Source organism: Mizuhopecten yessoensis, unplaced genomic scaffold (assembly GCF_002113885.1).
Source record: "Mizuhopecten yessoensis strain PY_sf001 unplaced genomic scaffold, ASM211388v2 scaffold10523, whole genome shotgun sequence".
NCBI classification, from domain to species: domain Eukaryota; kingdom Metazoa; phylum Mollusca; class Bivalvia; order Pectinida; family Pectinidae; genus Mizuhopecten; species Mizuhopecten yessoensis.
In genome coordinates, this window is record NW_018408589.1 from 554355 (window position 1) to 570661 (window position 16307).

The following is a 16307-nucleotide window of genomic DNA, read 5'->3' on the forward strand; positions in this document are numbered from 1 at the left end:
ATACAGATATTAAATATGGCAATTTAAAACCATATTGTTCTACTTAATTTTGTTGTTTTTCTTATTATGCAACTACTAGTTGAGTCAATTAGACCCTCACAAACCCTCGGGCCCAAGGTGACCAAAATTTCAACCCTCGGGTTAAAATTCTTAAATCAATAACACCCGAAGTTTGCCAAAGGGATAGGTTAAAAAAAATTCTTTAACCTTAAGAGGAAATGACTAATCGTCTCCCTTTCCTAAAACGAAAATGTTTAGGTAAAAATATTGCGTTGTAATACAATTTTTATCTGATTGTAAAAATGTAACATTCAATTATTGTCATTTTAATGTCACACAATAAGTGTAGAGTGTCAAATACTTAATTATGACAAGTTAGTCTAACACCGGAAAAGTCGTTAATAGACCCTTAAAAGTAAGAACAGGTAATATCTACCGTCTTTATACAGTACTGCTGATGATCTGCTGGTAAAACTTTTTAAATGGAAATAGCTTTATTACAAAAATACGCTGACGTCATTCATTTATCTTTATCAAAATAAATTCCTCAATGTTGTTCAAAACAAGAAATTGTATTTTTGTAGTAGAGGGAAACAATCTCGGTGATGTTATAAACCAGAAAAAAATATAATTTCCTGTCGCGATATGACCATTGGTAAAATATCTAAAAAGGTTTTCTCCGTTTAAATGACTTAGCGATATTATAATGAAGCATTATCTATCCAGTGTTAGGGTATGAATGGGCCAATGAGGAAGCCGTTTAAACAATTTTAATAATAATTAAGATATCGACTCCGTTACTAACTAGTCCTAAGTATACATGAGGTGTATTAAGTGTTTACAAACATACACAAACACAATATAATGTAAATAAAAAACAAATATTTATTGCGTTTTCAATTAAATTAATCAGTTTGTAACATGTAATAGTTTTACTTGATACACAGCCGTTAGTAGGGGGATGGGACTAGATCTAAACCATACCAGTAACCTATTCGATACAGTGTGTATACACTATCTATCGATAGGCGAAACGTCCCGCCCGAGTGACATATATATGAAACATACAATTTCGTCACATCGTTGTACAGGTAAACAATTCAAATCGCTTACTCAGTCATAGCTTGACAAAAAGACCAGTCGGTCTTCAACGTTGCGACACGTGTAATACGTACATTGGATGTCAGTTTTATTGCAGTGTTACCTTTTCAATTTCTAGCTCATTTGTTGAAATCGTGATTGCTTATACTGTGATGATATTGTCAAAAACCTACTTAGGTATAATATAATGCAATTGTCTGCTGTTCACTCAAAATACGTTTATTTACAATATAAAAAAAATGTGCACATGCTACAATTACTAAGCTAACACTGCACGAAATAGAAACTGTTCTTAGTACTTGTAAGTCGATCTGTGTTATCTCGATGGTGTATTTCAAAGCTTTAAGATAAACGGGATACCAGATTTTTCCTTTCTCAGAAGTAAACAAAGAAATATTAATTATCATACAAGTGATTAAAAATATCTCGGGAACCCTGTCTAATACGACTTGCTGTTAGTACCAGCAAATTGGTTGGATTAAATAGGCTACCAGAATACACGCTTTTTTACCACTTCGTTTGAAACGAAATGAGATTACAACTGTATGTTGGATATTACAGGATTTTAGATTATTCAGGGCCAGATAAGACAGGTTTTACTTAATATGCTCTTCACACTTGAGCGACTTCAGTGAAACAGGATAATGTGAATAGCTAAAACTTTATTTTTTTAGTAAATCTAAAAGACAAAATTATCAAGTGAAAATCGGAGAGTGTATCATATTGTACCAGTCCAATATTAACACTATCAGATGAGAGTTTTGTTAATAACTTACATTTTACTACATAGTAACCGGATAATGAATCACCAGTACGACTCAGTTAGAATAGTCAGCTTGTAGACCCTTTTAAAATCTGTCAGTATGAAGCGCCCATAATTACACTGAATACGATGCTACCGAGTTAATATCATCGAGTATTTTTAAGCAAACTGTTTTTATAAAATTGGTTTGATTTGATATGCAGAAAAATAAAGTAATAGTATGCTACAAAATTACATATATATAACAGATATCAAAACAGTATTAGCCAATAATTATTAATAGTGTTGTCAGCCTCATAGTTGACATTATTTTCCAAAATACCCTTTTTTCTAGACTTTTTATATATTTTTGTTTTTATTGCTATCAAATTTCAGTTTAGTTTCATATTAATCCATACTTGAATCACGCATTTTTAGTTTTGAAAACTATATTTACATCGAATTCTGTTAGAAAAAAAATACAGTATTATTCTGCTAAGCTAACTATTCCTAGGAAATTTGTATATCCAGTTATCAATTGACGGGTTATCTTGTTTATGGTATGGTTAGTTTTAGCACTTGACACCACTTGGTACTATCTCCGGGCAATGTCCTCCAACATCATGTGAATCTGTGAGTTTCAACAGAAAACTATTTCAACCAGCAGTTGGCAAATCAACATGACCGGTAAGTCTGCTTTTGGTTTTCAGTAATTCTTATCTTTGTATTTTCACTCTTTTTAATTCAACTTTGGCAACATTTTTTTTTTTTTTTTTTTTTTAAATTAGAATGAAAATAAAATAAAAAAAAAGAATTGAAAAAATCCGTATATTTATTGGTTATCATTTTACTTATATTTTTCTTTTGTTAATTGTTTTATTTTTCATTTTAGCACGGTAAATTTTATAATTTTCACAATAAAATCTATATTTGTTGACGTTTTGGTTTTATGTTTGTGGTGATTTTCACAAATAATTCGAGGTTTTGAACACAAGGAAGTGTTGTTACTGACATGAAATTGCTCTGTATCTAGTTACTATCATTATTGTTATTTCTTTTTTGGCATCTTAATATTTTTGTAGAATTTATTACGCGCAATTGTGAAATTTCATATTTTGTCTTCATATGTGATTTTATTGCGTTATATTATTTTTGATTCTTTAATTTTTAGTTTCATTTCAGACAATTTTTATATCAAGAAAAAGACTATATTATTTTTGAAACTTTAATTTTTAGTTTCATTTCAGACAATTTTTATATCAAGAAAAAGGACAATTATCACAATCTAATTAGAGATGTCTCGAAAAATACTTAAGCTTGGGACCATTGTTTTGTATCAATATTACTCGTGTATGACAGAAGCGAAACTTTGAAGCAAAAACAGCATTAACCAATTCTTGACTCTCGAAGAAAAGTTAGATTATGTAATTCCCACTCTATGATCGTAAGTTTTTAGACATGTGAATGTTTTCCGAATAAATACTATGAATGCTTGCCATTGATTTCAGATATGTATATTTGTATGCTGATATTTTACTTAGGTGATCATTTGGGGTTTATGATCCAGTGCAGCCTTATCTTTTTATAGTGTTTTCATCCTTTTGGAATGAGTCCTCATCCCACCCCTACTTTTTGGAATGAATGATTAACCAAAATTGTCACGTTAAAGTTTTATCGGGTAAATTATTTACTCAATATGTGTTCTAATGTGCTGACATTTTACCCGATTGTTCATTGGGACTTAAGTTGATGCAGTGAAGTAAAATCTGTAAAATATTTAATATTTTTGTAATGTTTTATTTACATTATTTTTGTTTAACTAAAATTACGATGAGAAGAATGTAGAAAATATGTTTTATCGCACACTAAATAACTAAAACGAACAACGTGTTATCACAGTTTCCCCCGGTTACCTGCACCATAAAAAGTGACTGAGTTGGGGAAAACGTGTTTTATATGCAGAGATAGAAGCTAAAACTGTATTTTTAGATACAAATGTAGTTCTATATATATAATTGAATCAGTATTCGAAGAGGATGACCTTCCTGAAATGTTTTTGTTTGTTTTGTTTGTTTGAGTGTGTTTTTCCATCTATGTATACGTTTTCATATTTCAGGTGTTGGATCCACAGATTAGTACGATAAAATTGAAATCCGAATTTTAAGTAGGAATGTATACTTGTATATCAGGGTACTAAAGCACACGTACTAATACTGAACGAATTATATTAATGTTGTATTAGTGTAGCCTGGTACGATAATTGGAAGGTTCAACAAACGCCCGAAGTCATCTGTTCCAGCACACGAACATGTAAACACTTAAAACTGATACATGAATATATGATGTGTGTCTAATGCTTTAAGATACAAATTGCTAACCCCCTTACCCCATTTTAGTAGCTACTGATTTTGTTTTATAAAGTAAACCTACCATAAAAATTTCTTTCTAACATCAAATTTGAAAAACAATTGTTATTATATAATCCCAATTTATATATAGAGGATCTTACAAGAGTGTCCATGTCATATTGAATATATTGAACGAGTTTAATTTATTCAATATGGCATAGACACGAATGTAAGATTCTATTTTTCACACTACATTTAATATTTGAAAAAAAAAATCAAACATAATTTTGTGTAACGCCAAAGTACTCCACTCCGATCATAGTATTGTCATTCCGAGCAGTGCAAAGTAGTTCAAGATTTTATTTTAAAAATGAACAATTTTAAATGAAATGAAAATAATAAAGACAAAATAACCATTTCAAATTCGTATAAAATAACAGGAAATATATCATGTGGTCTAGTAAATAAAAGTAGTACTTGTAGTTGGGTAGGAAACTTCCCATGGATTGACCAATCGCACCACCCTAAGGTTTTAAGATTTACACTTAAGTGAAAAAAACTGGACATAATGGCAAAAAATCACAGCGGCAAAAACTTTTTCACTTAAGTGCAAATCTTTTGCACTTAAGTACTAAAAGTACTTAACGCAAAAATACGTCTTTTGTCATTATGTAGTAATCTGTTTACATTATGTACCTTCGCACTTAAGTACAAAAGATTTCCTTTTATCCCTCTTGTCACAATGGCCGCATGACAATGTAAAAATGGTCAGGTATGTGATAAACTGCTTTACATGAGACCCAGATGTTTGAACCGCCTTTAGTTTTAGAGTCGTGAACTTTCTTAAAATCACTCCTTCCAAAGAGTTCCTAGAGGCTCGTTACCGATATAGGCCCTTGGTAAGCGTCTAACTGACTCGGTCACCAGAATAATCCCTCGAGTTTGTAACGTGATGACATGCATTGTAGTCTTTCATGAAAGTACACAGTACGACCGCCTTTGTGATGTTCATTTCAATGTGGACTTTGATAGATTAAATACCTTCAGAATAATGATAGCATATCTTAAAATGTAACAAAATGTCGCCAATATTATTTGCCATGAAATGACGTAGAATTTAAATACCATTTAATTTAGCGCCGTGTTTTCAAAACTGTCTATACTAATCGTATTTTATTTATCTATTAAATAATGTTCTGTCAATTTTGTTGATTTTCGAATTTAGCGGATACCATTTTCTTTTTAAACAAAGGGAACTTGCTGATTGTGTGAATGTTTAAGATTCTCTTGAAAGTAGAATTTACTGTATCATTATTTTCATTGATATAACATATTGTATTTCAGTAACAAAGTTGACTGGGTGTGTTCTGGCGGTTTTTGTAGCATTTTATGCGCATGCTCAAATCTCTACGGATCAAAATGGTATGATAAAGATCTACAGTCTTGAGATGAACAGTACAATATATATTCAGGTAGACATATAGTTGAAGCACTTTGCTATATCTTCGACTTTTTTTAAAGATATTTTTTTTTTAAACTGTCAATTTATGACTCATATCCGAACGTTCCATTCTTTACGATTGCAGTTTTCAGAAAGGTGGTACTATACTTTAAGATGACTTTTTTAACACTTGCGGGCGATCTTTTGTCGTTTTGTCGTTAGTTCAAACACTATGGCCTTTATCTACAGAATACTAGAGTATATGGCTCATTATTTTTACGTACGATTTTACCATCTCAAATTATAAAACGAGATAGAAAGCGTCTTCAAATTGTTTCCGTTTTAAATGGGATATAAGAAACTCGTCACGTTGTTTTTCATGAGGCTCGATTAAATTAAAATTACTAAAACTTGATTGATAAATCACTTATAAAAAGGAAACCCATCTCAGGTTCTGTACATGTATATACTGTGTATATTTCTCTATATTCCTGAATACAACTTATAAAAGACATAGACAAAACATAACAATTCTAAAATTTCAATCTACATAATTCATGATACATTATTGATGGATGTTTTAAAACTATTATGCATTTTGTACTGAAATTTATCGAATTTGGATATTATTTATATCATGATTATTTTTCAGTCGCCGTTGCACCAACAGGACAGGACGCTACAGGTGTGACTCCGTGTTGCACTGACGGAGAAATGACGCTTCACTTGGATGAGGACGAGCCAAAGTTTCTTCCGTCCATCAAAGGCGTGGAGGTCATACACTTTGGAAAGGCGCCACTAAGGTCATTGTCTAAGTGCAATCGCGGGGTAATTGTCAAAGCGACGTTTGAAAAAAGCACGTGCAGTGGATGTCACAGCCCCCCGGAGTGTGGTCGGAAGATGTTACAGGTGGACTTTGATCTTGATCAGACAAGAGGCGAATATATATTTAATGTCGGTGACAGTGTGTCGAACAATGGATGGGGTAACTTGAATCTATATTTTTTGTTAAACGAATACACCTAACCTTATATTTGCATATTATTGCAATCTCTTCTATAAATGTTATATAATTGTTAAGCACAGTAAACGTATAAAATATGTATCTACTTCATCTCATGTGATTATATATATTCTACCTTCGTTTCATTTTCTTAAATGGTCAAGTGTTGACATTGTTTTCTAGGCTATTGGTAAATCGGTACAGCTGTTAATTATATTATTTTCGCCACTTGAATAATTTTTATATGACTAATCTTATTGTAAAAATGTCTATGAGGCAATGCAGATTCACCATAAATACGGCTGTAACGTTGCCATGTTAAGTCTCATTTTTACACAGATACAGCCTTAGCTTTGCACTTTAAAATAAATATGTTTGCAGAACAATTCTTCGTTTCAACACAATTTTCTAAATTGATAATTTATCTTCCAGTTAATCTCGAAAATTATTATTTCGAAATTATTTTGTGTAGTCCAGATTAAAGCTGTGTCAGTATATAACAAATGAAAGAATAAATCTAGAAACAGCAACATTAGCAGGACGATATTTTTTATTCTCATGAAGAAAATAATAAATAAACAAACATGTCCGGATTCGGTAAACGAGTTATCAGTTTAGTATGAATTATAATGACAAAATTTGTTTTGAACACAAACAGGAACTGAAAATTTATTTTCGAGCTTTCGAAAACGTCCGTTTCATTTGTCAAGCACTCGTTGCTTGACGAAGGAAAAATTGTTTTTCGGAAGCTCGCAAAATAAGTTTTCTTGACAAATGAAACAGACGTTTTCGAAAGCTAGCAAAATGCATTTTCAATCCTTGTTTGTTTTCAAAACAAACTTAGTCTTTATAAAAACATGTCCGGAATGTGTCCCTGATTCAAGCTTAATGTTGCACATGTATTATTTTCTACGCAGCTGGTGATTCCAGTCATCAACAAAATGACGCTGAGGTGCAGGCATGGAACAACTACATACGGCTGTTCAAGAGTGACAAATGTCTCGGTAGTCAGAACTACGTTCACGCCTTCTCAGGTCAGCTGATCGATTCCGTTAGTCACGTGACGTTGCTAGTGAGTAACGAACTCATCCGAATCATCACAGACCAAGGCATGGACGAACAAGTGTGCCACGAATGTCTGTTTGCCCTAAACGGCCAACCAGACACCCAGTCGGGAGGGGTGAATGAAGATGTGTATGTGTCTTTAAATAGAGTCGTCCAGTGGTATTCGTGGCGAGTTGGATACGGTGTATGCAGCGCCACCTTTCGCTGGGTCTGTCCGGAAACGTTCCCCTTTTAAGAAATGATTGAAATCATCTTGACATGTACAATGTTTAGCTTCTATGTTTTGCGGATTCTTTTGAAATTCTAGCTTTACTTGGCAAATATAAATTTGTTTTGCTCTTTTCTAGAATCGGTTATGGCTAACTAAAACCAAAAGTGATTTTGTTTAAACACCCGAGAATATGTTTCGATCACAAAACCACGGAAATTTGACTATATAATTATAAACACTATGCAGTAGTTTGTAGAATTTTGATTTATTTCAAATATATATTCACTAAATTTGAATGTAATGGGGACGTTGCTATAAATTTAACTCGCTGGAATATTGAAGGTTTTTAATATCGAATAATAGAAGGTTACAGTCTAGCAATATGTTGGCCAGTCGAATATGTGTATTTCTATGATTTTATGCGAAACAATACTGTATTATTTGAAGCGTATATAACCCGGAAATGTACATAGGTAAAGCATATATTAAGTAAATTTAAGTATATTTTTTTACATTGATGAAATATAGACGCAACTTAGATATTTTTTTCCCAATATATTTTTGCAAATATTGTGCAGGGCGTTTTACTGATTCTTGCAATTCAGCAGTTTTAAAAGTCATATGACATTTTCCCTGAAATTGTGAGGTTCAAAACACAAGTCAAACTAACACATCCTTTCTAACCCAAGAGTCAAATATAATTTTGGGAAGGCAAAAAATACTCTAAATGGTGTACTGAAAGCCCTAATTGCGATTAAAACCCACTTTTCTTACAAGTTTTGTCATCTATGCTGGTTTTCTGGTTTATATAAAAATGAGTGATGTCACTTCGTTATCATTTTGGTGACGTCACGATAGGACATATCATGTTATTGACTAAAACAGGTATTTACCCTTAATTGCTTGTGTTAATACATATTTGGATATCTATCCTGATAGCATACGGATATTTAACGAAAACATCATAATGTATGATCTATTCGAACGTAAAAATACAGGGAATTCTTTTTTAAACATTGAGAAAGTCAGGAACACGTTATGCACATTATATCTGAGAAGGTGATTCAATGCAAAATTACAAATAAATAAGAGGCTTGATTCTTCAAATTGGTGTGTATATAATGTTACAAATGAATTATGTGTATTTAAACTTCCTTTCATTTCAAATATATTTTATTGATTAAACAAAAAGATTGAGCAACAGGCTCTGCCTATATAAGCTCTCTCCATGGCTTCCAGCATACTTTTGATTGTTGAAGACATTGAATACAATATGTACATACATACATTATATTTCAACTCATCTCATGACACTTGGGTACATTTATTGCGAGGTAATATACAATAATTAGGCTGGATTATTATTTTCCGAACTTTTTTGAAGTAGATATGTCTTGAGGTGAGTTGAAAAATGAAAAAGAAAATGAACTTGAAGAAAATCGATATTTTTTTTATAAAACACAAAAAGAAAACATAACTAATTCTATAAGAACACAAGAAAATCTTGAACACTCACTCATTCACTCTAACACCACATATGTTTCTAACGGCATGGGTTTAATGGTTTATTTAATGTAGTTTATGTTTGTTTTAAATTTAGACTTCCTTATATATAATATGGAAACTATCAATTCTCAATACCTATATATTTAAACTACTCATGTCACAAGCAGTACATCCTTATTCACAATGCTTCAAGTTTTATAACTGGAGGCAAAAATAATCGTGTTGCCGCTAATTTTGAGTATAAATTATTGTACTTTTTTGTCAATTTCAATCGTATATCTCCCGCATTTTTTAAAGAAAAGGGAGGGATGCGCTTACTTTAATTGACTCAGATGAGATGAGATTGTAGAGAAGAATTGAATAATAAAAAGTATAATATTTATATTCACTAGATACACGAATAATGACCAAACACGGATTCATTTAGATAGCATCCGCATGTGCGTTCGGACATGCGCATACAGCACATCGTTTGCCTCCTTGGTAGGAACTCGTTTTATCATAAAAATTGTCAAAAAAGTCATTATATGTATGTAGCACTTTAACTATTACCTACACAAGTAAGTGATGACGGAAGATATCATAAATAGCTAAAAAGCATATTCTCTATATATACACATTTAACAACATTTTCCCCAAAGATGCTCTAAAACAAGTTTGGTTAAAATCCTTCATTGGTTAAAAAAAGAGGAAGAATTTGAAATGTTCCTCTATTTCCCCTATTGAGCCCCATCCTTCTGTCCTTCACCGTGCTTAAGCCACAATTTATACAAAATGGAGTCTTATTTTCCTTAGCATGCTTCAGAACACATTTTGCTTAAATGCTTTGATTTGTACAGGAGAAAAACTTTACTCTATATCTCCTATTTGGCCTCGACTCTCTGCCCCTCAGGGATGGGTCTATTTCCTTCTTTTATACAAAATTGAGAATAGATGCTCTAGAAAGGTTTGCTTTTTAAGAAATTTCATAATACTCCCCTTTTAGGCCCCGCCCCTCTGCCAAAAAGGAGCACAACCTCAGTTCATAGAAATTGGATTCCTTTCCCCTTAAGCATGCTTCAGACCAACTTTGGTTTAAAAAACCAGGACGGATATGTATACAATGAGGAAGTAATTGTGAAACAATACAACAATGCATTTATATCAACCTTATAAAGGTACAGCGATAACGCTTGTATCAATCTATATTGTGACTATTCCAGGGACTATTACACCCTAGCTGTCCGGCTGTGGTAGATATAATCGTTGCATTGATCTAAGGTAGGGTGAATTCTGTTTGCTAATACAATGACATGTGTGTGAACTCTAATATAATATATATTTTAATGTGTGAAACTTCATCCACCCATATGTGTCGTTTGTGATATTATGATATACTCCAACACTTGCATTTACCGTATTGCGTATAGAAGTGAAATTTTGTGGTTACATCAGCAATTATTTAGAGAAGTTAATAAACATGTCCCAGTCCTGCGGGTATATGATAGAATAGGCCAGGGAAAAAAATGCCCTAAGCATTTTCATCAAAAAGTCTAGCAAAAATGGAATATAAGGTATATCGCTGATCGGTTTAATATTAAAACAAAACTTTGGAAAAAACTGATATTTTCAAGTCAAAATGCATTTCCGTGGTTTCTAAGATTTTTATGGCGATTAAAATGGGAGGGAAAAATCAAACTGAAAGATTCAGGATGGGAAACATGGGAACAGGCAAAGAGTTTATCCGAATTTTGGAACCTTTCTAGTGAGATATCCCTACAATTAACACTGCGGCATTATAGAAATTTAAACTATTCTTTAATACCGTCCTTCTTCGAAATCTCAGTGTGTGGTGTCTTTTTGTGTAACTGAGGACACAATCAATACTGGGCGTTACTTATATATCAGGACAAAGTCAAGGCTGGGTATTAAGGGTACTATCAAAAGTAGCCGTTGTGGGCGCGATTAAGGCTTGGTGTTACGGGCAATACCAACGGTGGGCGTTAAGGTTACTCTTGGAGCAGTGCGTTAAGGGTACTATTCCGGCTGGGCGTTCAGGGCACACACAAGGCTCGGCATTTAGTGCAGTGTCAAGACTTGGCATTAAGGGTGCAATCAAGGCTGGGTAATTGTATATAAGGACACCCTCAATGCAAGGTATTTCGAAAACAATCAAGGGTAAGCGTTAATGGTGCGATCAAGGCTGTGTGTTAAATGTATATAAGTGCACAGTCAAGGCTGGGCATTATGGGCGCGATCAAGGCTCTGCGTTTATGGCACAATAAAAGCTGGGCGTTAAATATATATCAGGGCACAGTAAAAGCCAAATTATTCGGGTACCATCAAAGCTGAACTTTAAGTGCACAATGAAGGCTGGGCGTTATAAGGACACAGTCAAGTCAAGTTGATTTTGTATATGGGCACGGCAAAGGTTGAACATCAAGTGCACAATTAAGGCTGGGAGTTAAGGGCTCTATTGAAGCGTACTTTCAAATCTGATATAACAATTACGGATTTAAAAACAATGAAAATATTGACATAAAAATCTTTAGTACTGAACGTGAAACATAACAGAACATGGACCTTAATAGTGCATCTGGTATTTGATTTTCAATTTAAAACCTACTGAGAACATTTTGCCTCTATTTCCCTGATTGGGTCCCGCCCTCTGACCCCCCATCCCCTATATTTGGATGGGCACATCCTTCCTTTTTTATAGAATTGGAAACCCTTTATCCAAAATAGCTTTAAAAAATGTTTGGTTTAAATTTCTTAAATGGTTACAAACGGGAAGGATTTTAAAAGTGTTCCCTGTTTCCCCTATTGAGCCAAATCCTGTGCTGTATAGGTGGTCAAGGCCTCAGTTGATACAAAATTGAGGTTTTTCCCTTAAGCATGCTTCAGACCACATTTAGTTGAAATCCTTTTATTAGTACACAAGGAAACAATTTCCCCCTATTTCTCGTGTTGGGTTCCATCCTTTACATCCAGGGGGCGCATCCTCCGTTTATATGGAATTGAGATCCCTTTGCATAAAGATGCTCTAGACCATGTTTGGTATAAAATCCATTTATAAGTACAAATTAGGAAAGATTTAAAAAGATCCTCAATTTACCTTATTGGCCCCTCCCTCTGCCATGAAGAGGACCAAAGCCTCAGTTTACCTTAAAAGATGCCTTTTTCTTTAAGTATATTTCGGGCCACATTTGGTTTAAATCCCTTCATGTGTACAAATTGAGTACTTTTTCTGTACTTTCTGTGTACATTTTGTGCATAAATATACACATTAAGTCTTGGTGAATGCTCAAGAACTACTCATTGGCATAGTTTTCTTTGGAAAATGTATGAATGTAAAAAGTCACAGCTATATGGAACCTGGAAATGTGTTAAAACTCGTCATCTTTCAAAGATTCTGTCGCATCAGTATATTCGAGACTCGACTATATGCTTGTTATTGAAGTTCAGGTTTAAAACTGAAGCCCTTGCTTGTTGTTTATTTGCCAATCTGCATCCAAAGGTAAAGGCAACTAAAACCATAAAAACCCTAAAAACGAAGCATTATGTATTTACAGTATATCAATATTTGTATCGGTTTCCTACTTGACTTATGATATTATATCATTTTACATATAATATCATACTGACACTAACTTGTACCGTGTGTTTTATTATGTGTATTCAGTCATTTTGTTTCAGAAAAACCAAATTAGATTTGTGATAAAAGTTTCTGGTTTCGAAACATTGTTTATGTTCATTCAATTGTGTATCGGATGTCGACAATAGCCACTAATAGTACTGAAGAGTGTGTTCCGGACTAAACTGTTTATAAACAAAATTTATGAATTTATGACCTTTCACTGTAAGTATCTTTCGGTTCAAAGTTCAAACTGAGCTTGTTTAGATGCAAACATAATCTGAAAAAAACGAAGGGGAATTTTGTAAACGTGATTTATTTATATGTACCTTCATACATATTTACCCAGCTTGCTTTTTGACATTTAAACCATTTGCTGAAATTCTCAGAATTTGTGTTTGTTGCCACATATAAAGGGTCATCTGGGCTGCAGTATGTAGGTGGACGACGGGCTTTGTATGTTTTCTATGTGGCAACTTTATGGGCTCCGGTTGCGGACCAGATTTCGTCTGACATTCACAGAACTCAATATATTCATTATTTCCTATTAAATGAAAAAAAAATCAGGTGTTTCTAGTTGACGTGATTCTTTAAGCCTATTAATATCTTGGTGGCATCCGGCTCCCCTATCTAGATCGCTTTACCCTCACCTTTTAACTTTTCACTTTTAACGGATCAATTCAATTACTTTTGAAAACTCGGAACTCGTTGCGATCTCTTTGCCGTATTTTGTCCGGCGTCGTGCGTCGTGCGTCCGTAAACAATTTACATTTTCGACTTCTTCTCCAAACCCCTGAACCAATTTCAATGAAATTTTGCAGAAACCTTTCATGGCTAAATGTCAACCCAAATTGTGAAGTATATGGTCCTCAGCCCCCAGGAGCGGGGCCAAAAAAGGTCTAAAATTTCAAAAATATTTTTCTCAAGATCCAGATATTGTAGAATCAAGTACTCTTCATAGATGGAAGGGCCTGAAGGTGCTTTACCAAAATTGTGAATTTCATGACCCTGGGATCTCACATTTCCCCCCTGGCGAGGGGGTAAACTATAAATAATATATATAGGGAAATCACATTTTTGGCCAACATTTGTTTTATTTCCATTGGAAGTAATTCAATTTGAGTTAGCATTATCAGTATTGGAAAGCAGTTTGATGATATGCACATATCAGCCCTGACTGACTCCCAGGGGCTGATGGGTGGGGCCAAAACTGGTAAATTTGACTAAAATTTCAAAACCTTCTTCTCAAGACCCAGATATGATAGAATCAAATACTCTTTATAGATAAAACGGTTTTAAGTTGGCAAATGATACTTTGGATATTACATGTTGATAACTTGATTGGAAGCATAACCCTGAGTTGACAGTTTGATACTTTGAAAGTTTTGAGCCAGCCCTACCCCCAAGGACTGTAGGGCGGTCAGTGTGCTAACATTTCTTCATTTTCCTTGTTTAGAATCAGAGGTGCTAGTTTCAAATACTTTTCAGTCTTAAATCTGTATGCTATATATTGAATAAGGTGGTTTTATTGTTGTTGTCACTTTGAATAAAATTTCTGTTCATGTTTTAAAAACAAAAATCAACTCTCTGTATAAATTTATCAGAACTCAGGTGACCGTTAAGGTCAGTTGGCCTCTTGTTTTCTTGGTATTTTTGTGATAACAATTGGGATAACAATTAATTACGAGTTGATAAAAAGGTCTAATGTAAAGTTATATCGGTACACTTTGTTTTGTTTAAAATATTAATTTCGACGGCGAAAGGTGAACATTTGTTTGGGCGAAAGTTCCCCGGTATCCAGTAAATAAATAAAAGAAAAATGGCAATCAGCGATAACGCTTTTCGGGGAATATTACTCACCAGCTTCCCAGCATCAATATATATTTCGGGGAATATTACTCACCAGCTTCCCGGCTGCGGTAAATGTAATCGTCTCATTGATTTTATGTAGAATGAATGTTGTTCGCTAATGCGATGATATTTGTGTGTATGTTCTCATATCAAATCTTTATGTGTGTAACACCACCAACCCATACGTGTCATTTTTTAATCTCATTGTACTCCATTACTGACGTGTAATCTATTTAGTCTGAATTCTTTTTGCATTTACCGTATAGCTTAAGGAAGTGAACCTTTGTACCTTCATAATTAGGTAATTAGAGAAGTAATTAAACAAAAACAATTGCTGCGGATGTATGATAGAACAGGCCAGGAAAAGAAATGTCCAGAGCATTTTCATCAAAAAGTCTAGCAAAAACGGAGTATAAAGTATATTACTGACCGGTTCGATATTCAAACAAAACTTTGGAAAAGGCTTTGTTGACATTTTCAAGTCAAAATTATTTCTGTAGTTTCTAAGATTTTTCTGATGATTAAAGTGTTAGGGAAAAATCAAACTGGAGGATGCAGGATGGGAAACATGGGAACGAGCAAAGGATTTCTCCGAATTTTTAAAACTCTCTCGTGAGATATTCCTACACTTAACACCGGGGCATTATAGAAATTTATTACATCCTTCAATACCGTCCTTCTTCGATGTCTCAGTGTGTGGTGGCTTTTTGTGTAATTGAGGGCACACTCAAGGCTGGGCTTTAAGGGCACAATCAAGACTGGGCGTTACTTATATATAAGGACAAAGTCAAGGCTGGGTATTAAGTGTACTATCAAGAGTAGCCGTTGAGGGCGCGATTAAGGCTTGGTGTTAAGGGCAATATCAATGGTGGGCGTTTAGGTTACTGTCAAAGCAGTGCGCTAAGGGTACTATTCTGGCTGGGAATTAAGGACACAAACAAGGATCGGCATTAAGTGCAGTGTCAAGGCTTGGCATGAAGAGTACATTCAAGACTCTGCATTAATGGCACATAAAAAAATCCCTCGATTTTTATCGAAGATTTTTTTCAAAAACATTCCTGAATTCCTTAATTTACAATATTTGGACCCACCCCTCTGCCCCAATAGGGCCACACCTTCAATTTATACACAATTGAGGCCCCTTTGCGCAAAGATGATCTTTAACAAAGGGCCGGTTTCCAAAACGGCCCCTTCTCTGATTCAAATTTTCTGTTGGTGGTGCATTGCCCATGCCGTTGTGGTCACAAATCTATAAAGTATAAAGATTTAGGTCACTTGGTTTGTTTTTTATGGCTCCTCAAAGTTGTACCTTTCAGAAGCTGTCTAAGTGTTGATAAAATGTGCATGTTATGTAAAATATTAATGAAAATCTAATCAAATGATGGTCACCGTAAAGAATACATTCATGGCATGATTGTGACAAAAA

General features: G+C 33.9%; 2 protein-coding genes across 4 annotated transcripts in view; both read left to right on the plus strand.

The window, feature by feature from the left end:
* The first annotated feature begins 2443 nt into the window (after positions 1-2443).
* Positions 2444-8453, plus strand: LOC110460937. Of its 2 annotated transcripts, XM_021514165.1 has the most exons (4): positions 2474-2530; positions 5536-5613; positions 6285-6617; positions 7553-8453. In XM_021514165.1, the coding sequence occupies exons 1-4, from the start codon at positions 2524-2526 to the stop codon at positions 7933-7935; spliced, it is 801 nt and encodes a 266-aa protein (XP_021369840.1). In that variant the 5' UTR covers positions 2474-2523; the 3' UTR covers positions 7936-8453. The 2 variants fall into 2 exon arrangements, with proteins under 2 accessions (XP_021369841.1, XP_021369840.1); XM_021514166.1 differs by lacking the exon at positions 5536-5613 and having other exon boundaries at positions 2444-2530.
* Positions 8454-10412: 1959 nt separating this feature from the next.
* The window catches only part of LOC110460917 (deleted in malignant brain tumors 1 protein-like), a 57476-nt gene continuing 51581 nt past the window's right edge, over positions 10413-16307 (plus strand). For both annotated transcript variants that reach the window (XM_021514132.1, XM_021514133.1), the window contains exon 1: positions 10413-10677. The gene's annotated coding sequence lies outside the window, so the exon portion shown is untranslated. The remainder of the gene's footprint in view (positions 10678-16307) is intronic.

Coding starts and splice junctions, on each gene's coding strand:
- LOC110460937 (XM_021514165.1), top strand. Junction 5,614..6,284: donor AATCTCTACGGATCAAAATG/GTATGATAAAGA, acceptor ATTATTTTTCAG/TCGCCGTTGCACCAACAGGA. Junction 6,618..7,552: donor TGTGTCGAACAATGGATGGG/GTAACTTGAATC, acceptor TTTTCTACGCAG/CTGGTGATTCCAGTCATCAA.